The following is a 23,198-nucleotide window of genomic DNA, read 5'->3' on the forward strand; positions in this document are numbered from 1 at the left end:
AGTCTGTTCTTGGCCTGATTAAAGTTTGAACCCAAATAAGTTTGACTGTTTGGGAAAACTTCAGAATACCCCCATTACCCCCCACTTACATTGGTACACACTAAACACCCCCATTAGCCCACTCACATTGGTACACACTAAACACCCCCATTAGCCCACTCACATTGGTATACTCTAAACATCCCCATTACCCCACTCACTTTGGTACATTCACATTTGGGGTAATGGGGGTGTTTAGAGAGTACCAATGTGAGAGCCAACTGCCAAAATTCGAATGTTAGCTTGTGTTGTAATAGTACTGAAGGCACCAGGGCAGTACAGGAATCATCTAAGCTTCGGCGGATCTGTGTTATGTATTTGTGCCACTGGTGCATGGGCAGTGGTAGCTCAGCGGTTAAACTACTTGATTTGTAATGGGAAGGTTGTTTGTTCAAGCCCCACCACTGCCAAGTTGCCACTGATGGGCCCCTGAGCAAGACCTTTAACCCTCAATTACTCAAGTTTTACTCAGTCATAATTGTAAGTCAAGTAAATGTAAATGCTTTTCCAGTGGAAGAAGAGCATGTAGCTGGCAGGTCTGGTTGTGCACTCCTGCTAAAAAATAAAAAGATAAAAGCTAAATGTATGGGCAGTTTTAAAATGGTGCGTTATCTTTCAGCGGAGTCTCTAACCCTAAGCAATGCACTTGCCCACACACACAGACAGACAGAAACCCAAACAAGCATGCAGACAGGCATTCTTCTTTAGCAGCACCTCTTGACGCAGCACATCCAGTGCCGCTGCTGTTCACAGAGCCACTCGAACTGCTCAGCCATTTCCTTCAGCTTATGCAGGCTTCCTGCGTTCTCCTGTTGCAGTCTCTCCACGGTCCTCTGGTGGGCGCTGTCCTGCTCTCTCAGCTCCCCCATCAAGGACGCATGGGCTTTCTGCAGCTCTTGCAGTTCACGTGACTTGCTGACCAATCAGAAAGCAAAACAATTCAAATTAATCAGCAAAATTGATTACCGGATTATTCAGGGATGACGCATGCATCGAAACTGTTGTGCAGCTTCAGAGCTTCGAAAAACTTCCAACCTGGTCAGCTGACTTTCCAGATCTTCCACTTGCTCGGCCTTGAGCTGGGCCTCCACACGGAGCTCTGTCTGCAGACCTCCTGCCTTCTTGTCTGTGCGATGGGCCTCCTGGTGCAGCTCTTCCACCAGGCCCTGCAGCTGTGTTTCTGAGGTCTGGAGTTTCTGCAGGTCAGAGCTAACCTGCTCCAGCTGGAACGTCAACAGAGACACCTCCGTGGAGCTCTCCTCGGTCAGGAAGACAAGCCGCTGCTGTAGGAACTGTACCAACCCCTACAGAACACACACACACACTCAGCAAATATTCACATACGAATAACAAGTAAAAATACTCTCACTCATCAGCACAACACACACTCATTAACCAGCCCACCGTAAACTTAACAAATGGCACAAAAGCACATTCAACACCCAAAAAACACATACACACATACGCATACTCATATACACACATATTGCAACCAAAATACACACTGTAGCTTTTAACTGTTTTCGGCACTTCAGTATACCACTCTGCACAAAGCAGCCCAGACTAGGCCTATGTTCATGCCATAACATGCACGCATATTCAGTTCAGCTCTTTAAGCCTCTTTAAGAAGCGCAGCCCACACTTCTGTATGGCCCAAACCCAGTAACATTTACTGCCTATACCTTACTGCAGAACAGGACTAAGCACATCACAAGCACATGCCAAGCAGGATGTACAGGTCGATCACCAAACCCCGCGGGACCCATGTGTAAATCACCAAACCCCATGTGTAAATCACCAAACCCCGCGGGACCCACATGTCGATCACGAACCCGGTCAGGGGGGTAGCTCATGGTAAGGTATGTAGCCACTCTTCTGTCTGGGTTTGTGTAGTTACACTTCTGTCTGGGTTTGTGTAGTTACTCTTCTGTCTGGGTTTGTGTAGTTACTCTTCTGTTTGGGTTTGTGTAGTTACTCTTCTGTCTGGGTTTGTGTAGTTACTCTTCTGTCTGGGTTTGTGTAGTTACTCTTCTGTTTGGGTTTGTGTAGTTACTCTTCTGTCTGGGTTTGTGTAGTTACTCTTCTGTTTGGGTTTGTGTAGTTACTCTTCTGTCTGGGTTTGTGTAGTTACACTTCTGTCTGGGTTTGTGTAGTTACTCTTCTGTCTGGGTTTGTGTAGTTACTCTTCTGTTTGGGTTTGTGTAGTTACACTTCTGTTTGGGTTTGTGTAGTTACTCTTCTGTCTGGGTTTGTGTAGTTACTCTTCTGTTTGGGTTTGTGTAGTTACTCTTCTGTCTGGGTTTGTGTAGTTACTCTTCTGTTTGGGTTTGTGTAGTTACTCTTCTGTCTCGGTTTGTGTAGTTACTCTTCTGTTTGGGTTTGTGTAGTTACACTTCTGTCTGGGTTTGTGTAGTTACTCTTCTGTTTGGGTTTGTGTAGTTACTCTTCTGTTTGGGTTTGTGTAGTTACACTTCTGTCTGGGTTTGTGTAGTTATTGTGCAGATACACTATAATACTTTAATTTCAGAAGATACAATGGAACACAGTAAATAACAAGTATACCAATTAAATTAACAGTGAACACAAATAACTCCAATAAGGTTGTAAAGAAATAGAGTGACACCCCAAAGCCAGTGGCCCAGAAAGCGTGGAGCAGGGAGGGTAGGTACCCGCTGGTGCGCGAGGGCATCAAGCAGCTGCTCGTGTTTGAGATGCAGGTCCTGACATGTGTGTTCCTTCTGACAGAGCTGCAGGGAGCAGGACTCCAGCTCAGCCTGCAGAGTTCGCTGCCTCTCTCTGGAGACCACACACTCTCTCTCCAGAGCTGCTACACACACACACACACACAGGATAAAACAAAACATGAGTTAAGTGTGTGTAGATTTCTTAAACTAAACAAGAATGGTGTAACTTAAAGAAACACAAAAATTACTGCATACAGAAAAGAGCAAAACGGAAGCACACTTGTATTTGCACAACAGCAAGTTGAATAAAACGTACGTTTCCAAATAGATTTACACAGAGGTAAAGATGAACACACACACACACAGGTAAAGATGAACACACACACACACACACACAGTAGTAAAGATGAACACACACACACACACACAGAGGTAAAGATGAACACACACACACACACACACACAGTAGTAAAGATGAACACACACACACACACACAGGTAAAGATGTACAGATACACATACACAGTAGTAAAGATGAACACACACACACACAGTAGTAAAGATGAACACACACACACAGGTAAAGATGTACACATACACATACACACAGTAGTAAAGATGAACACACACACACACACAGTAGTAAAGATGAACACACACACACACACACAGGTAAAGATGTACACATACACAGTAGTAAAGATGAACACACACACACACAGAGGTAAAGATGTACACACACACACACACACACAGAGGTAAAGATGTACACACACACACACACACACATACAGTGGTAAAGATGCATACACACACACACACAGAGGTAAAGATGTACACATACACATACACAGTAGTAAAGATGTACACACACACACACACACTGTAGTAAAGATGTACACATACACTACACAGACAAACACACAGTGGGAAAAATATACACAGACACACATAAACAAACACACAGTGGTAAAGATGTACAACATACACACACACACACCATAAACAAACACACAGTGGTAAAGATGTACAACATACACACACACACACAACATAAACACACACTGTAGTAAAGATGTACACAGACACACACTCAGCGGTAAAGATGTGTAATTCATTCCAGGTGAGCTGTGTTTTCTCAGCTGTGTACCCTTGTTAAACGTGCAACCTTATGACCTTCCACCTTTCCACCTTCCAGAAAGGACACAAACAGGCTTGAGAGCATCTTATTTAACCCTCTATGACAACACATCCATTAAAATCCAGATTTATTACCACTAAGGACAACGCTAACCAGCAGAGAGTAGGTTGTTTTTCCAAACCAGGCATGTCCAAACCTTTTATCTTTAACCTTTATCCAAGAGTGATGTGTGTGGCGCACCAAAAGTGGCTCAAATGTGCAAAACTATACTGATATTTGAAGTGTGTGGGTTACAAACTGAGTCCTGAGAGCATCGTATGTCATAGCGAAGGCAGAGAACATCAACCGCACCCAGGGCCCACAGACATGTCTTCCAGACAGGGGGAGGTCTCCATCACACTATCCCCACTCATCACACCAGGGTCACACCTTCATCCAGGGTCACACCCATGGCCCGTACGATTGATTCACACTGGGACTTGCACCATCTCCTCACAGCATGGGGGCTCATTAACGTCGGGTCCACTCGACCCCTGGTCCTGCAGACGGTAAACGTGTGCTCCAACCCTCAGGCCACAGCAACCAGAAACAAGTTTAACCTTCCTGAGTGACAATCTCAGTCACATATTTATTCATAGTTTCGTTTTGTTTTTTTACTTTCCTCTCTCAACACAGGCGTAAAATAACCTCGACAGGAACAGACTACTGAGGACAAACAGTAACATTATCTTGAGTTTTATGGCGATCTATGAGCTGTGGTTATGTGTATTTCTTAATCTTGTTCCAATCTCTTCCCAAACACCACTCATTTTCGTCTTTAACATTACCAATCTGGAATATGTTAAAAATCTCGTTTCAGTTCTAATGTATACAAATAAACAGCATAAAATATAAATTCAATGTCAATGGCACCATACGTTCATTATATTAAAATTGTGTAATGGAAAAACGCTAATCGTGGTCTGGTGTGAAAGTGTTTAGTAATGGTGATCTGGTGTGAAAGTGTTTGGTAATAGTGGTCTGGTGTGGTAACGGTGGTGTGGTGTTTGAGCCGTCAGACGTGCAGGAATAGGCCCTGCTTACCGTTCTCGTGCACCAGGCGATTACACTTGGCTGTGAGGTACTGGATCTGGCTGAAGTCCTCATCTCTGTGTGCCCTGAAAAACCTCCTCATTACCGAGATCGTACTCCTCTTTCTCTTCTTTTGCCCCACACTCTTCTCTGTCTTTCACTCAGGTAATCTACTTTTGCCGTGGTCTGGGCTGCATATTTCCTGCTGGCCTCGGGCTGTCAAACACACACCCCTGCATCCCCGTGTCTGTTTAATCATTGCTGATATTACTGCCTGGTGTCCGCCCAGCAATAGCCAGGGCCTGCTTGCTCCACTCAACCACTCGTTATCCTTTAACTATGCATATTCTGGAAGGTTTGTGCAAATGTATAATCTGATTATAGCAAGAAGATTCCAGTAGGGCACGTCATAACAAGCAGCTGCTCCATTTATTCCTCCCCCATACAGGAATGTCTAGAAACCAGAGCCTACAGATCATGCGCTACTAGACACACAGATTTATTTACATTTACAGCATTTAGCTGATGCTTTTATCCAAAGCGACTTACAATTGACTGAGTACAACTTGAGCAATTGAGGGTTAAGGGCCTTGCTCAGGGGCCCAACAGTGGCAATTTAGCAGTGGTGGGGCTTTAACCAGCAACCTTCCAACTACAAGTCAAGTTCCGTAACCACTGAGCTACCACTGTAGATAGGCCCAATCTCGATGACATTTTGACCCGACGGTCAGTTCAAACAAACAAAAAAAGTTTTCATTCTCACCAACTTTCTTGCCAGATTTGCAAACAGATAGCATCACATCATTAAAAGATTTAAAAGGCTTGTATGTAAGGTTTATTTTTAGTGTTTCTGTTTGAAAGACTACTGAAGGAAAAGTTCTTTAGACCTCTTTAAACAGGTTTCATTATCCACGGAGAAGCCAAGTAGCCGCAGGTGGATGTGTGCCGAGTGCTTGGCACAGAGCGCTAAAGCAATAAAGCTGCTCCACTAATTCATGCACGAGATTAAGTATACGTGTATTTGCCTGACAGCAAGTTGAATAAAACTGAAGATACAAATAGATTTGCACAGCAATAAACATTGCATACTAAACCGCAGTTGAGTTGGAAAGCAATAGTCTTATCAGTCTTATCCATTTGCCAAGTTCACTTTATATGAGAGAGAGAGAGAGAGAGAGAGAGAGAGAGAGAGAGAGAGAGAGAGAGAGAGAGAGAGAGAGAGAGAGAGAGAGAGATTAAAGATAATCTTTGGTTTACAGTACTTTTGGGAAACCAGCCCAGGTTATTTAGAACATGTTTATGTCGAAACCAGAGACCCCCACACACCCCCGCAGGCAACAATGGTAGAGGACACACTCCTAAATCCACAACAAGCTCTGTCACTCAACAGGAATCTGATACACACAAAGTCCAGTACAACACAAGTCCAGGATTCGTTCAAAAATTGTATTTATTAAAAATGGAAAGAAAGAAAGAGAGAGAGAGAGGGAGAGAGAGAGAGAGAGAGCAAAAAACAGTAGAAAGAAAGAACCAGATTACATACTGTCACACAGCTTCTAGTTAAAGAACAACACTTCTGTGGCCCTTTGGAACTTGATTTGATTCGAACGGCCGACTCTCGACAATCCCGATTCCGTTCAAACGACTCTGAAACACTCCGCTCTTCTCAGACACCTTTTGAATCGCTTCTGGATTCCTTCTCTGCCTGGCCTGACCCTTTCAATACACTTCCACTCAACTAACCAATGCTACCTCTATCAAAACCAAGACAAGTAGGGGCTAGCATTATGCAATCATACAACATACAAGTCAAGGAGAATTACAACTGTAGCCTAGCTGTACGTGAACGTTAATTCACTGTTTTGTGTTAGCTGGATATTAGAAATCTGGCACTGGGATATCGTGCTTGACTTGCTTGCACATGGTCTGTCTTTTTACAACTGTATGATAAATATATTAAATAATTTATCCATGTACAATCGATCCTGTTGTACACTACACAAATGCTACACTCCAGGTAAATAACTAAGGTAGGAACGAATAAAAACATTAAAATGAATAACATACAAAACAATGTAACCATATTGTCAGTGCTTCTGCTTATACAGTGTAAAACTGAGATTGTGACATTTCACCTTCAGTTCAGGACAATGACATTAAACTACAGCAGGAGACCTTTAGGGAGGGACGTGGTCTCCCATCCACACTAGGTGGAGAGCACGGTGGTACAAACACGTCACCACTAAACCCATAACACTTACGTTTCAAGGTTGCACTACATCAGCGGGGATTAAGGGAATTTCCCGAGGCCCTGTTCAAAGCTCAGCACTGGCGGCAGGACACGCGGCCAGTAGAGCTGCCTGTGCCATGGAAAAGCATTGCAGTCACTTTGTGGTGTGAAGGTGGCAGCCCAGAGTACATTCGAGTTCAATGCGACAGCACTATACCCATAGCCAAGAAGACAGCAAACATTGCATCATACATTATCCTTTAAAAAGAGGCCGTTCACTCTAGCGTCTGGCCAAAGCTAACGTTACAGAGGCTGCAGGGCCAGTGGGCTCGGGGCGCGCGGGGTCAGAGACACGGCCCTCCCGCGCCTCCTTCTCCTGCTCTTTGGGTGCTAGTGGAGTAATGTTTCAACAGGAATCTTTCAGGACGTGAGCTGCCGGAGGGAAGGCTCACTTCTGAAGAGTTTCCTGATGACAGCGGATGCTACGCTGCTGATGAGCTGCGAGTAGCCGTGGGAAAGCACATGCACAAGCCGCCAAACCAATAAACAAATGAACAAATAAATAAAAACAGGACAACGTTCTGAGGTCAGACTGATCCCAGCAAGAAATTATTGCACTGATTTCTTGTCAATATAAATGGGCAGTCACTATAAATAATAAAATGTAATAAAAACAATAACAACAACAAGAGTCATAATCAGAATGTACAGTATGTAATAAAAACAGCCATCTCTCCGCAGATCCGTTTTACCACTGCTGCCAGCTGAAGTCGTCGTTGGAGCCAAAGACGAGGAAGAAGCCCAGGATAGTGCCGAAGATAACGATGTTTCCCGTCAGAACGAGAGCACATGCCCCCCACTGGATCTGGACACACAAACATGAATTATTCAGTCAACAAATGGCACTGAGCACACTTTCCATCTGTTACCACATGGGAGAAAACTGGAAGGACAAAAGGCAGAGGAATCGTTACCATATGTTCCGTGTCAGAGAGCAATCGACAAATCCGCCAGCTTGTTTGGTGCAAGCTCAGAGAGCTTGGTTAAAAGACTAGCCCTGGTTAAAATGAGATCCCAAGTAACAAATGTGCCGGGCCGTGCGGTCGGGAACTTCAGAAGCGTTTCTAGCGCCGACATGTTGGCGGTTTACCGGGGACACGCGCACCTGGAGCCCCGCGGATCCGCCCAGCTCAGCTGTCCCGACGTCAGGGCTGTTGGTCCTGTTTGAGTATCTGAGCAAGGCGGATCGGGCTGGGGTCGGACCTTGGCTCTACAAGGCGGAACACTCGCGGCGCAGCGCGAGGACGGCGGCTGCGCGGAGGTCGGCTCAGCGGGCCTGTCTGCCATGTCGTCATTAGCTAACTGTCACAAGTGGTTTTATTGGTGCCTGACATTTACACTCCCCGAATAGAATTACTTTTAATTCACTTTAACATCACGTGAGAGCTTGCTATGTTCGTCACATTACCGTCCGTAATAACTGTGTTCGTAGGTTAGGTGACTTCTAGGTAGTTTGCCGTTAGCTATATCCAAATCTAGTGTCACAGAGGTGCCCAGTGCCGCAAGGAGAGGGAAAAGGACACACAGGTAGACACCCACATCCAGGTTCGTGTGAGGTAAGGACACGTTCACGAAATACAGGAAGCAGCATTTACCACATCAGCACGTGCAAATATGACAGGGAGCCCAAAGGCTGACACCACGATCCCAGTGGTGAGGAAAATGGCCAGCTCTTTGCAGGCATTACTAGTCGAGTCAGTGTCGTCCACCACCCGTCGAGAGACGCAGTAAGGGATAGGAGACAGGATGTAGAAAAAGAGCAGAAAGAGAGGCCAGTATTCACTAGAGAGAGAGAGAGAAAGACAGACACAATCACCCACAAACACAACAATAAACAACAGAGTTTACTATCATTAAGTAACTTTTACATTAACTACAGTAATGATTTCAGATTTGAGGTAAATATCTTTTTAAAAAATATGACACTCACATGGCATGACAAAAATTCGATCCTACATTACTCACTTGTAGACAGGCAGGGCACAGCCAAGCATCAGAAACATGAGGCCAATGGCTCCACCAAATGAAAGACTGATAAGGGCTGTAAATGAACAGTAACCAGATTAGTATGCTGCATCTCCCTAGGTGGGGAACACAAACCAATAGCCCTGCTTCCACAGGGGATGCTGGCTGCAGTGTTGGCTTGCTTTGACTTGTCTTTTTTGGGATCCAAGTTTAGATCCAGTTAAGCATAATGACCTGTTCCTGGTGATTTCAGGCAAGCGTTTTCTGTAATCTGACATGACGGATTTGGCTCATTGGCTAATTACCGCCACTTCCTGGGTTAAAGCAGCATCCTCAGCACTGGGGGACATATGGGGTCTCGGGAGCATTCATACGATCAACCATATCACAACAGATCATATGATCAACACTAGCTGGGCCATGTAAAGCCAGCTAATAACAAACGAGTAACGTTAGTAACGTTACTCATCACTGTCGTTATCACTCCTCCGTGTCGCCTAGTCGGACCGTAGGCTGAATAATAAAATGCCGCGTATGATATCATTTTAGTCAGTTAATGCGTTAGTTAACTAATGGGGTTCGTTTGCAGTACCCACAAATGAACTGAAAAAAGATTTTACCAGCTGCGAGTTGGCCTGTCTGGGTAGCTAACCTAGCTAGCAACATTAGCTAACCGTTAGGAAACTAGCAGGCAAAAGCCTGCAGTCTCTCACCTAAATCAACAACGCAGCCGTGCGCTTGACATAACAGACAACGCATGGACACAGCTAATAAATATCGTCTTCCTCACCTTTAATACCAGCCATTGTTTTAGGACATTAAAGGGCTGAATGTTAGATAGAGCTGCGGTCTTCAGCAGTGTCGCGCACCAACACAGCAGAAAGAAACGCAAGGTGCAGAATCGCGGTTGAGCAACAGACGATCTTAATGTCATAGTCACGAGAAACTTCCTCTGAGACATGATGTGTAGATCGTACATTTACGTAAATAAAAAAAACCACTGATCTTCACTTTATATGCGTGAAGAACTTCCGGTAAGACATGATTTGGAGATCGCCTATTTACGTAAACGCCTGCGTAATCAAACTGCGCGTGTGGTAGTCGAGTTAAAAATAATAATAAAGTCTCTTTTCTCAAACTCACTCTAGCTAGCGTTGATAACCACTGCGGAATTATACATTTCTGTCGTACTAATAAATGTCGCTGATCGTTTTCTTTTTTTATGTTAAATGTTCTCAGGTTTCTCCACCGTGGTTCCGGTTTATTCTACATTGTTTACAGAGATGGCGGAGATGAAGACTTGCACTCTGGACTGTTTCCCAGAAAACATTTTAATTGATATTTTATCTTACTTAAACATCCGAGAACTAGTTCGCAACGGCAGGTACACAAAGACCTCCAGGACCTTTACGACGCTTTAAATCCCAAACACTTTTATTGACGAAGTTGTCTTCTTGTTATATGATGGAAGACTGTATTTGTAACGCTTGTGTGAAATGTTGTTTTCTGCTCTGATGTTTGGTGAAGCGTAGGTTGTCTGCTTCTGTCCGTACTCTCCCATCTGAGCTCTAGCTTTATGACCACCTCCGTGAAAAGAAGTGAAAGCCAGCATTTCTGCTCCGGAAGGACCAGATTACTGACCACATTTCAGAAGTAGCTAGATATATGATCAGTAGGGTTAACGATAGCGATGACCCAGGGTAACTTACTTTCGTTATATCCATGTGTAGGGTATGCAGGCGCTGGAGGCGTTTGGTTAAAGACCAGAGACTCTGGCGCACTGTAGACCTTTCAACATGGAAAGGGGTAAGACCATGTGTTTGTATTGTATTTATGTATTTATAAGGGGTAAGACCATGTGTTTGTATCGTATTTATGCATTTATAAGGGGTAAGACCAAGTATTTGTATCGTATTTAGCTATTTATAAGGGGTAAGACCAAGTATTTGTATCGTATTTATGTATTAATTTGGGGTAAGGCCACACATTTGTAGCATGTTGATGCTGTCATATTTGTGCTGTTTGTGAATGAGTAATGTTCTTATTTAGCTAAACCATTTTAATATCTCACACTGTCTCAGTTGTTCCCCTTTCTAAAAGCTGTATTGTCTTGCTCTCTTCTGATTTGTGACAAGTCCTGCTGTATAGCTGTTGTTGACAAACCCCATCAAGTGTATCCTGTATGAATGTGCAGTATATGAAAATCTGGCCGGTTTTCCTGAAACCACACGAACACTCTTTTGTAAGGGTGGTGTGTGTGCCCCAGTGTGTTCCAATGGTTGGCCTTTCGGCAGTTTGAAATTATCCACAGCAGTCAGTATAATGATGTTGATATACCTGCTCACTAATTCTTTAGTGAGATGTCGGTAGGGTATCTAGTTACTTTATGTCACTATGTAAAGTGAGAACTAATGTTTACATGGCAAAGCATCTGTTAAATGCAGCCCAGGTGACTGTTGTGGTTGCGGGTCTGATTGATTGTGTGATTGTGTTTAAGGTGACAACCCGTATACTGTGGGTGTTATTGCGCCAGTACCTGGGCCATGGTCTGCGTTCCCTGCGTCTGCGTGGTTTGCTGCTGTCTGCACGTGGTGGTGCTTTCCTGTCTGAGCCTTGGCTGCAGGCTCTGACCTCCAAATGCCCCCGCCTGAGCCGACTCTCTCTGCTGCACACGGACCTGCGCGGCTTGCGAAGCTGCTCTCTAATGCCCCCTACCTTACAGGTCCTGGAACTGCATGGTTGTGAACTCCCGCCTGGGTTCTTTACTCAGAGTCCCTCTGGAGCGTCTGAGCCGGCCTGCCACCAGGCAACTGCAGCCAATCCAAAAAGTGCAGGAAACAAACAGCTAACTCCCTCCTCCCCCGGCATCGGCATAAAAACTCTGATTTTAGACAATGTGCCATCGTTCACCAACCAGCACCTGCAAAGCCTGAGCTCCTGGGGGCAGCTGACCCGGCTGGAGCTTCGCGACCTGATCCGGGTGACGGCAGCGGGTCTGAGGGGCTGCGCCCCCCCCGGCCTGAGGTCCCTCTCCCACCTCAAGCACCTGGAGATGGACACGTGGAGCCGGCAGCAGATGGCGGCGCTGGGTCTGGGTGAGGGCTGGGCTGGGCTGGAGGGCCTGGGGCTCGGGGGGCGGGAGGTGAGCCCCGGCATGCTCTGCCTCAGCCGTCTGCCTGACCTGCGCTGGCTGCGTCTGCGCGGCTGCAGGCTGACGGAGATGATGGTCCTGCGCAGCTGCCGCTCGCTGAAGGAGCTGCGCCAGCTGGAGTTCTGGCAGGTGGAGTTTGAGACGGAGCGCGGAGGCGAGTTGGAGGGGGGCGCGGAGGAGGGGCAAGACGGAGGAGAAGAGAGAGAAGAAGGCGAGAGAGAGGAAAGGAGCGACAACGACCCCGTGCCGAACCTCAGGCGATCGCTGGCCACCCTGCTGCCCAAGTGTAGTGTGTTGTTTACACAGTGCACCGTGACCTCAAACCAGGACTGACGCACACGCCGTCTGACACAGACGCTCAGCGCTCTAGTGCACAAATGATGACATATACAGAAACAACACCAAGTAGTTTACTGTAGACTTGGATCTGGAACAGTGTGGGCCATTTTACCATCTGAAGACTAATCCCACACCAGGATTACAATTAACCTTGTATAGTGGCTAGACAGCTAGACTTAACACCTAAAATGAGCCTTCAGCCAAAATGTTTACAAGCATAAAGTTGTGCGCAGTACATGCTGGTTTTTAAATGACTCAGATGCTAGAATAAAACAATGGAATCTGGCGTGTGTGTGATCTGGTGGTTATAACATGAGTGCCATTACTTCAGCTGTATTAATGAAAGAGTCTTTAGCGTTCTCATTTTATAATCATAAACAAAGATTTTACAGTTAATAACAGTTTTTCATGTTCTGTAATATTCAGGACTTTTTTTTAAATAAAAGCTAGTACAGTAGTATAAAAGCTAGGTTGATAATCTAGGTTGTCTGAGGGTGGACCAGCAGTGGCATATGGCCAGGGGTACCATCAGGGCGCTTTGGCCCAAATGGACAAAAATATCACCAAATTTTCTAATAATTCACTTAATGTTTTAGTAATGTTTTTTATGGCCCCTGTCTGTCAGGCCATTAGTCATCCTAATCCAGGCCCCTAGCATGGTGCCCCTGTGTACAGCCAGGGGTGCTAACCTTAAGGAGCGGACCCGTATCTGCTTTCTATCTGGGGAATGTTTTGGTAGATTAGGAAGTAAAACAGAATTGGGGTTCTGTTTACATTTAAATGAGATCTCATCACACTGGGGATGCGTTTTAGGGAGTACGGCCAGAGTCTGTCCAGATACAATCCGGAAATGAACGTCTGTTAACACAAGCTGCAAGTGGGTCCTTAGGACAGGAATGTAACTTTTAAACAGTATCTCAAAAATACTCCAATTTGAATGTGTTCACCCAATACAAAAGGTAGGATATATTCAGATGGAGAGCGCTACTCTTCTGAAATACACGGTGAACTTTCCACCTACCAGACCTTTCTTCTGCCCTGATGCTGAGCTGTACAGAGTCACCAGTCTCAGACAACTAGAAAGAGCAACCTCTATGGATACATGGCAGATAAAACCAATAGAAATGTACGAGTGTGTTATATATGTTGAATTTCCTGTTTATCGGTTACCAAAGGAAGGGGGTCACTGTCTCCTGTGGAAACCTAGTGCAAATTGCTTGGTTTTGGGTACAATTAATTGTAGGTCATGGCTTTTACACCAATACACAAGGATACGGACTGCACTTCTGTAAGATTTCTCATCATTGCTGGAGATCATGCCCACTACTGTCATGTACAGGTGTTGATGGCCAGAGACCTGAAAACCTGTGTGTGCAGTATGGTCACCTGTCCCCTCTTCTGCAGGATTTGAAGGACTCACTGTCAGTACTTTACATTATTATTAAATCATGGATTAAAAATCTGTGACTCAGAAATGTTTTCATTGCAGCATCCTTCATAAATCGATGCTCTTTGTGAGTCACGTGTTTCCTCAGGGAAAAGGAATTATGTCTGTTTCCAACATCTTTGAAAAGCAATGAAATCATTTTTGCCTATTTGCTCTCCTTCCTCATGTTGCTTAAATTAAGTTTTTAACACACCCCACCATACAAACACCGACAATGCTATTATTGCTATTGGGAATATCACACATTCACAATGAAATGAATGCAGCAAGATATATTTTACTAACTTGGCATTATTTAGAACTCTTTAACTGGTACAGAAAGACATTTAAGCAAATATGGAATTCCCACTGTGTTCTAGGTTTGTCACGACTAGCGTCTGTCAGGTTGTAGGTTTGCTGCAGTGTTCCAGACAGCTTTGTGTCACTGCCTCTGTGATTGATGATTTGAACATGGTCCATTCTGACTCAGTGTCCCACCTATACATGGCCCTTGGCAGAAGTATTGTTGGAGGTGACATAGATTAACATAGACTCTCTTCCAGGTATGTCCATTGTTCCTAACATAGATTGTCCTCCAGGTATGTCCATTGTTCCTAACATAGATTCTCGTCCAGGTATTTCCATGGTCCCTAACTTAGACTCTCCTCCAGGTATGTCCATTGTTCTTATCATAGACTCTTGTCCAGGTATCTCCATTGCTCCTCACACAGGTACTGAAGTCCCCCAGGACTCAGTAGGAAGCACTCTCTCAAGCACATGCCTCACCTTCTTCAAGGAGACAGAAAGCACTGAACTGCTATTTGATGCATACACACTCACACTGTCAAGAGTTTTCCTCTCTGAGAATTGTAGCCTCACTGAGGGAACCCTCTTGTCTACCAGGATAAACTCCAACTGCATGGCCCTCAGCCTGGGAATTGTGGGTATCCCGACCCCTGCCTGTCTCTCCTGGGGGAACTTCGGATTAGAAGAGACATCATCCCCTGGAGCCCCTACTGTATGTGGATGTAGGTCTGACTCTTATGTAGTCCACACCTATCCATCTCACACACTAACTCAGGCACCGTCCCTGCTATAAAACTGAAGTTGGGTAGGTGGATCTATAGCTTCCTGATGGGCAGGCCATAACTAGTGAGGATGTGACACTAATGCCCCCACCATTACACTGATTATTTATTTACTTGTCTTTGATTCTTGTAAATTTTCCAGAATTGAAAACCGAAACCACGTGTAACTGCAACTGTCCGAAAAACACTGACGTGAGATGATTTTCCAAGAGGATGACGGAGAACAATTCTTCATAATCCTAGAATCTTTATAGAATAAGAGTCTAGCAGCGTGTCTGCTGTGTCCCGAAGCTGTTCTCCATTCCAGAGGGCGGCGGTGCGTGAGCGGCACGGACGCTCTTCGCCCTCCAAAACGACGCCGAAGAAACCGTTACTGTGGTAACGCTGGTTTTGGACATTCCCAGTTAGTTACCAATGGGAAGCTTTCTGTCTTCGAAAGATACTTAAACGTGGCCTACGTTTATTTAAAAAAACTGGAGTAAGTAGCTGGCTAGTTCACACTAGCCTCGGACTTCACGCGATGTCGGTGATGAGCAGCCTCGTGCCGGCTCGGTTTCTGGCTCTCGCTGCGCACCTCGTTATTGTCGTCACCATCTTCTGGTCGCGGGTATAACGTCTCCCTGCTTATTTACGGCGGCGTGAATATGTCGAGTTGCATTTGTGGTCACGGTTCAGCTTTGTTCCTCAGACGGTTCTGCTGTGCGTTACAGGAGAACAACGTTAGAGCAAGCTTGCCGCTGGACTTCACGGAAGAACAACACAGGACCGAGGACACGCGGTACAAACGCACGTCTTACTCGACTTGCTGGTGTTAGGAGGGGTGAAGGAACTCATCTCTCTCTCTCTCTCTCTCTCTCTCTCTCTCTCTCTCTCTCAGGCTTGTTATTGGTCTCTCTGTCACCGTATGTCTGTTTCTTGTTGAGCTGGTTGGATTCTTCTCTGGAGTGTCCATGTTCAACAGTAACCAAAGCCTGCTGTGTATCCTTACTGCTTGCACACACAAAACCTTCTCTTCATCAGATAAGAACACCTGCTTTTTCACTGAATGTGTCGTCATATCTATCCAAAGGTATAATGTTTAGGTTACATGCTCCTTTGTTTAGCCAGTATGACACTCACGCCACCATATTATGCCCCACATAATTCCTCCACTGTATGGACAGGCTGGTATATTGACACTCATTTGATCAAAAAGGTATATGTAAAACATTCTATACAATACCACGTATTACATGGTGCATTAAGATCCCTAATGTCCTCAAGTCCTGTAAGGCTACAATATATTTGGTTGCTCCTCTTGACCACCCAGCTGTGGCATCTCACTGCAGTGCATCGGTCAGTCTCTCCTTCTTCGTTTTCCAGCAGTGGGAGTGTTGGACCTACTGGCTCGTGTTCGGCCCCTGCAGGTCAGTGCTGCTCCTATTACATTGGGTTGACCATAGCTGAGGTACTGAGTTGAGTATTAAGCTTACCAATACCACCATAAAGGAGACGGTGAAAACATTTATCTGAAGCTTTTCTTTGGGCTGTCCAAAGAGGAGGTAAATAAGCCCAAGACACCTCCAGAAATCTCAACAGTGAGGTCTGGTGTCCCAGCCCCACACCCCTCCAAGATCACTTTTAAGCTCACTTACCAAACCTCACACTGGCCTCCCTGGTGACTAAGGCCACACCCAGACTCACTGACACCATTAATGCATGCCCAGTGCCAATGATACCATCTGGAACTACCATATTACACAATGACACAACACAACCCACTCACTGGCCCAGTTCTGCATGTACCTAAAAAAAACCTAAAATACATCAGTCATTCCACCTTCATGCTACATTTCCCCAGCTTTTCTGTGCTCTCCTCAGCCACAGCTACTCACTAGACCATTCAGCTTCTTCTGATAACTCCCATCACATCTTCACCTTCAGTTTATGGCCTCTAAAACCAAACTGGACTAACACCCAACTGTGCAACTGTACTGCTTTTTCCTTTCAAAAGCTTTTCCACTACCTCTTCAAATGGAATTGTTAACTCTGTAAAATTATCTCTCTGTTTACTTTCAGAGTACAACACCATGTCCGGCCTCAGCGTAGTTAACGCAATACACCGTACCTGTAGTTTTCACCTACGTCCACTAGCAGTTTACAATCTCACACCAATCTCACCCCAATCTCATACCCTACGCTGTCTCTCACTCGAAAACACTGCCCCTCATGCACAAACCTAATTGCTCTATTATTGTGACTGTTAGACAAGGACTTTAACCAATACACACTTATTATCAAATTAACATGGTAAAGAGCCAAGCACCTCATTAATACAGCACCTATACCGACCTGATAAAACATGCTTCAGCATGCCAACCACTGTACATAATTCACAACTAGGTAGCTAAATACGTGCTTAATTAATGCTGCCACTGTGTTTCTCTATTTGACATTATAAGTTATAAATTATATTTTAAATGATAATTATTTAAATAATTGTTTCTTTGATTTTTTTTGGGGGGGGGGGTTGTGACGTACTAAAATAATTATGATTCTGAATTTAATTGCATTGAATTTTTTTTTCATTTTCATTGACTACTTTTGCACTGCTCACAAGTGAATTAAGTACTTGTGGTAGCAGAAGGCCGTGCTAAATATGCATATTGAATTATTTTGTATACCACATTATGCACTGTAAATGCTGTTTCTTAGACAGTAAAAATATCAAATCATCAGACAGTTAAATTCACATGGGTGCTCTGTGTGTGCAGTAGTGGTAAAATATAATGAAATGGTACTCTCCCTCTCTCTCTCTCTCCCTCTCTCTCCCCCAGCGTGATTCCTACACTTTGTGAGCTGGTTCAGATGATTGCTGTGCTTGGACTGAAAAAGAAGCCAGTGTGAATGTCCTTCTCCTGCCATGTCCCATCCCTAAGACACGGACAGCAGCACGCTGATCCCACCACACCCGTTCTGCTCTATTACAGCAAGTCCACATGATGAGCTTCCCAAAGTCTAGTGCTCAGACATTGGCTTTATGGATTAAATGTAAGGTTTTGCAGAGGGATTTAAGTTCTAATGAGGTGCCATATGAAAGGACACACTGTCAGTCAGGTTCTCTGCATCATTTTTGACTATTTTAGTACTGTGAGAAAAACTGGTCATAGGACTCGTCATAAATGTTGAGAAACCAGAACCGTAATCCAGTACTGTTGGTATACCTTGCTCAGTCTTTTGATATCTGCGTGCCTACTAGAGCAGAGAATCTCACAATGTAAAAAGAATTTAAAATTCTGTTCTGAGATTTTTACCTGAGAGATTTGGAACTATTGATTTGTACATAATTTTCTTATGCATAATTAAAAGATTTAAGGTTGTTTTTTTTAGCTTTTTTTTTAGCATTTGTCACAGTGGCACACAGAAGCATACAATAAAAAGAAATATGGCAAACAACAACATTAGTGATAGTGTACTTTTGCTGTTCCTGCTGCTGAAATATAGTTTCCTTTCCTAAATATATACGAAAATCGGCACCCACGTTAACCCGACAGTTGCTTATTGGACCAGGGTTAGGGTTAACATCCGCACGACAGCCAATGATACGGCAGGTGGCGGTGTGATGCTCGCAGCTTGGTAACGTACCACAGAAGAAGCAAACAGCCAATCGCAGAGTTGTCTTGGCTTGTTTAAACGTTGGCGGCTGCCGGTGTAGCAAGACTAGCGAGAGAAAGGGAAGCGGGTCAAGGGTAAACGTACGCGGTTTTAATGCATTAGCTAGCTAGTTGGTGGGTTTTTTGGTTTTAGTTTATTAGTTAGCTACTTGTTGTAAACATGCAGGTAATTTTCTTCTGATTTCATGTCAAAATATAACCATTATAATTTACGGTAACTGGCTTGCGTGTGTGAGACGTTTACATTTGACTGGCTAGCCGAGCTAGCTAACATTAGCTACAAATACGGTTGTGATTCTTGGCTACTTATTATATGGCAGATAACTATGTGTGTTTTTAGACGTTAATCTAAAAAAACCCGTCTTAAAAGTAACACAACCCCAGATACCGTCTTGTTTCCCTAGTTAATAAGGCTTAATGTAGCCCGTGAGGTAACTAGCAGTTAAGGTTGGCGCTAGCTGCGTTAGCTTAGCTTTCCCAACGTTTATCTCCAATAACGCTGATGTTATTAAAGTAAGACTGACACTTTGTGCTGCTTTAGGACAAAGAGAACCGTGATCCCAAACGCCTTCTCGCACAGGTAACGTAGCGCTCAGATAACCTCATTGACTCAGTTTTTTCTTGCATTAATGTGGTACAAACGGATTAAAGCTGATAGAAAACCACGTAAACACTAGCTGAATCAGTGTCCGAACATCAGGGGTAGGGCGAGTCGTGATAACATCGTATCGAAACGCACAGATCTGAAGTAGGGAAGTCCCATTCAGCTACAGCAAATAATAAAATGTAAAATCATGTGCCCCAGCTAACACTTTCGCCGTGTGTAAACCCCCAAAGCAATCATCCTAGCTACCTACCTAACCTGAGAATATCATTAAGGAGGGCCCGTACATTTGAAGCATGTCATTTGCATTCTAAATATAATTTGTTTGTGTAAATTTTGCAGCCATCCAGTGAAGAGACTAGCTACATTAACATTGCGAGTACCAAGAATATTTGAGTAATGCTGCTTGCTTTGGTTCCTCTAGGCAGGATAAATGATGAGCCTAAATGATGTTATGTAAATCTAATTAAGAATGGTGTGATCTAATTAATCTTCCCTGTCATAGGGTGCAGTGGGAGGACCCCTCAGAGCAGAGACGGACCCTGGGACAGAGAGGCACTCCGTCATGGGTAACCATGCACTAGATTTCATGCCTGTTCAGTCAGTGCTGATGGATTGTAGACTCCAACTTTTGAGATTTCCATATGAGACTGATGCACACTGTTCTCTAGTGTCTATTTAAATGACCACTGTCCCTGCTCCTATATTGTCTAACTGAAACTAGTAGTTATTTTAGGATTTTGTTTATTATGCTGATGCTGTCTAACAAACTCTAGTACTTGTTTATTCCACTTATTGACTTAGACATTGTGTTTTGTACTTTTGTGTTTTGGCATCAGTATTGATCCCTGTATTTCTACAGTATTTAAGTTCATTGGTATACTGGACTCTAACCTACTCTACTGGATAGGATGTATTTTATGAGTAAATGGAAAAAGCACTTTGTAAGTTGCTCTGGATAAGAGCGTCTGCTAAATGTCATAAATGAAAATGTAGTGGCTATAAATTGCATTTTGATTACAGGCCCTGGCAGGGTCCCAGTGAAGACGCAGAAGTGAGTTCTTCTTTTCTCCACTCCGTAATTGATCAAGGATGTTTTAAAAATGCAAACATTCATTTCAGTATCATTTTTGTATGGCAACTAACCATAAATAAAAATTCATACCACCCACTACATTTGAAGTAGTTATTAGAAAGGCCACATTGGTGTCTGCTCACACACTCTTCACAGCTGCAGGAAGTTCTCCCTTAAGGACTTTGACATCGGCCGACCCCTGGGAAAGGGCAAGTTTGGGAATGTGTACCTCGCACGGGAGAAGAGGATCAAGGCCATTGTGGCGTTGAAGGTGCTCTTCAAGTCCCAGATGGAGAAGGAGGGAGTGGAGCACCAGCTCAGGAGGGAGATAGAAATCCAGTCCCACCTCAGGTGTGTGTGGGCCTCTTCCTGCCTGTGAGAGTGACATTACAGCCTTGCACTTTCATCTCGGTTCGACTGAGCACAGTTGGTTTTGGATCGGATCGGATTGGATTGGCCGCCGTATGATCGGGGCCGGTTTAGATATGGTCGGCATTCGAGTGAATGTCCGACAGCCCCATGGAGGGCAGCTCTACTGATCTTTTATAAGCCCTGCTTCAGTAAGCTCTTTGAAATTTATGGTTTAACCATATGTGTGTGTGTAGGCACCCAAACATCCTGCGCTTCTATAACTACTTCTACGACTCTGCGCGAGTGTTCCTGGTCCTGGAGTATGCACCGCGAGGAGAGATGTACAAGGAACTGCAGCGCTGCGGCCGCTTCAATGACCAGCGCACGGCCACGGTGAGCTGCCCCTTCGACCCCCTCACCCCTGCCCTTTAACCTCCCGACACCGCCGGTCATAAGCTCTCGGTGCATCAGGAGAAACGTATTTTTCTCATCCTGCCTATTGCGGTTGACCTTTGCTGTAGATTGTGTGTGTGTGTGTGTGTGTGTGTGTGTGTGTGTGTGTGTGTGTGTGTGTGTGTGTGTGTGTGTGTGTGTGTGTGTGTGTGTGTGTGTGTGTGTGTGTGTGTGTGTGTGTGTGTGTGTGTGTGTGTGTGTGTGTGTGTGTGTGTGCACAGTACATGGAGGAGGTTGCAGATGCACTGCAGTATTGCCATGAGAAAAAGGTGATCCATCGGGACATTAAGCCAGAGAATCTGTTACTGGGTTTCCGAGGAGAGCTCAAGATTGCGGACTTCGGCTGGTCGGTCCATGCGCCATCACTACGGTAACATGCATCCCATAATACTTGGCCCTGTACATTCATGTAATGGTTCCACAGCATTGCTGTTAAGCTGCTTTTTTTCCCTTCCTTTTTAATCTTTTTTGAAAAGTTTGTGAAAGTTTGTACTCTTGTACTAGGGGCATTAATGTAGTTGTCCTGTTCAAACTCTGTCTGTGTAGGCGTCGGACCATGTGTGGCACACTTGACTACCTTCCTCCTGAAATGATCGAGGGCCACTCTCACGATGAGAAGGTCGACCTCTGGTGCATTGGTGTACTGTGCTACGAGTGCCTGGTTGGACATCCTCCTTTTGAGACCGCCAGCCACTCAGAAACGTACAAACGCATCACCAAGGTGTGTGTGGATGGTGTTGGCACTTATTCTCTAGCGAATGATCGATTACTTTCCTCAACTTGTAATCAGAAGGATGCCAGTTCAAACCCCACCACCACCAAGTTTCCACTGTTGGGCCCCTGAGCGAGACCCTGAACTCTCAGTTGCTCAAGTTGTTCAGTCATAATTGTATATCTCTTTGGATAAAAATGTCTGCTAAATGCTGTAAATGTACTTTGATATGGTCTCGATGTACATTATTACAAAGGATACATATTTACATAAAAATTTGCCACCGTTATAGGTGCAGCTAGAGATCCATACACTGAGTGTACTGGTGTGACGAGGTGTAGAATTAGTCTTGAGGTTTGGACTTGAGTTCATTTGCTAAGTTCAGCCAGACTTGACTAACGAAGGAGTCCGTCGTCTTTGAGTCCCCCATCCAAAGCCCCTCACTCCAGTGACACCTGTTGCTTGGCTGGCCCTTCTGTGTGCTTCATTCACACGTAATGATTGGCAGGCATGGAGGGCTGCCCCCTTCTCGGGGAGTTTCCTGATTGGTAGCTCCTGCTGGACCATACACATTTGAATATCATTATGTACATGTGGTGGATGTAGCCACACCAGTTACTAGTGATCAATGAACAAGGCTAAAATTGTCATGTGTGTAAATCCAGGTGGATCTGCAGTTTCCTAAAGTGGTCTCGGACGGTGCTCGGGATCTGATCTCCAAGCTGTTGAGACACAGCCCTGTCATGCGTCTGCCACTGAAGAGCGTCATGGAGCACCCCTGGGTGAAGACCAATTCTCGCCGAGTACTGCCCCCTGTCTGCCGGCCTAAACCCTCCCCTGCTCAGTGAAGCCCCTCCCCCTCACACATGCTGGCTGGCCTGCTCATATCCCTCTTTACTACTGGTGCACTACAGCACTGGAGTGCAGCCCTTTATAAAACACAAGATCCTTCTCACAGCACTGTACAGTCCTTTTTATATACATTCCCCCCCCCCCCTTTTTTTGGGGGGGTGTGTGTGTGTCTTGTTTCTTCCTGTGATCTTTTAGTGTTAAAACCGACAATGCTCTGGACAATTACATTACATATTTTAGTGTTCATTTTCATATTTACATGATATCTTTTAATAAATATCTAGCAAAGTTTGGTGCACTTTGG

The 23,198-nt window shown here is 44.8% G+C and overlaps 5 protein-coding genes across 7 annotated transcripts in view; 3 read left to right on the forward strand and 2 right to left on the reverse strand.

Moving 5' to 3' along the window:
• The window catches only part of LOC113585561 (hyaluronan-mediated motility receptor), an 8,325-nt gene extending 3,135 nt beyond the window's left edge, over positions 1–5,190 (reverse strand). The window contains exons 1-4 of one of the 2 annotated variants that reach the window (XM_027023118.2): positions 4,948–5,190; positions 2,709–2,866; positions 1,075–1,343; positions 754–954 (exon numbers count right to left, since the gene is read on the reverse strand). In XM_027023118.2, coding sequence (XP_026878919.2) covers positions 754–954; positions 1,075–1,343; positions 2,709–2,866; positions 4,948–5,038 — 719 coding nt within the window. In that variant the 5' untranslated portion in view covers positions 5,039–5,190. The remainder of the gene's footprint in view (positions 1–753; positions 955–1,074; positions 1,344–2,708; positions 2,867–4,947) is intronic. The other variant, XM_027023119.2, reaches the window with a different exon arrangement.
• A 1,181-nt stretch (positions 5,191–6,371) lies between these two features.
• Positions 6,372–10,097, reverse strand: leprotl1 (leptin receptor overlapping transcript like 1). The gene is made up of 4 exons (XM_027023120.2): positions 9,981–10,097; positions 9,191–9,266; positions 8,821–9,007; positions 6,372–8,030 (listed from the first exon to the last, which is right to left on the reverse strand). The coding sequence occupies exons 1-4, from the start codon at positions 9,994–9,996 to the stop codon at positions 7,914–7,916; spliced, it is 396 nt and encodes a 131-aa protein (XP_026878921.1). The 5' UTR covers positions 9,997–10,097; the 3' UTR covers positions 6,372–7,913.
• A 165-nt stretch (positions 10,098–10,262) lies between these two features.
• Positions 10,263–12,966, forward strand: LOC113585552 (F-box/LRR-repeat protein 12). The gene is made up of 3 exons (XM_027023108.2): positions 10,263–10,574; positions 10,921–10,996; positions 11,688–12,966. The coding sequence occupies exons 1-3, from the start codon at positions 10,420–10,422 to the stop codon at positions 12,672–12,674; spliced, it is 1,218 nt and encodes a 405-aa protein (XP_026878909.2). The 5' UTR covers positions 10,263–10,419; the 3' UTR covers positions 12,675–12,966.
• Positions 12,967–15,516: 2,550 nt separating this feature from the next.
• On the forward strand, positions 15,517–18,623 carry tmem107 (transmembrane protein 107). 2 transcript variants are annotated; one of them, XM_027023117.2, is made up of 5 exons: positions 15,517–15,801; positions 15,905–15,972; positions 16,072–16,172; positions 16,523–16,600; positions 18,011–18,623. In XM_027023117.2, exons 1-5 carry the CDS (start codon positions 15,715–15,717, stop codon positions 18,013–18,015), a joined length of 339 nt encoding a protein of 112 aa, XP_026878918.2. In that variant the 5' UTR covers positions 15,517–15,714; the 3' UTR covers positions 18,016–18,623. The 2 variants fall into 2 exon arrangements, with proteins under 2 accessions (XP_026878918.2, XP_026878917.1); XM_027023116.2 differs by having other exon boundaries at positions 15,523–15,801; positions 16,504–16,600.
• A 256-nt stretch (positions 18,624–18,879) lies between these two features.
• Positions 18,880–23,192, forward strand: aurkb (aurora kinase B). The gene is made up of 9 exons (XM_027023113.2): positions 18,880–19,013; positions 19,389–19,427; positions 19,957–20,020; positions 20,475–20,505; positions 20,683–20,877; positions 21,132–21,270; positions 21,552–21,700; positions 21,877–22,051; positions 22,708–23,192. The coding sequence occupies exons 1-9, from the start codon at positions 19,008–19,010 to the stop codon at positions 22,888–22,890; spliced, it is 981 nt and encodes a 326-aa protein (XP_026878914.1). The 5' UTR covers positions 18,880–19,007; the 3' UTR covers positions 22,891–23,192.
• Positions 23,193–23,198: the final 6 nt, after the last annotated feature.

Source organism: Electrophorus electricus, chromosome 1 (assembly GCF_013358815.1).
Source record: "Electrophorus electricus isolate fEleEle1 chromosome 1, fEleEle1.pri, whole genome shotgun sequence".
Taxonomy (NCBI): Eukaryota; Metazoa; Chordata; class Actinopteri; order Gymnotiformes; family Gymnotidae; genus Electrophorus; species Electrophorus electricus.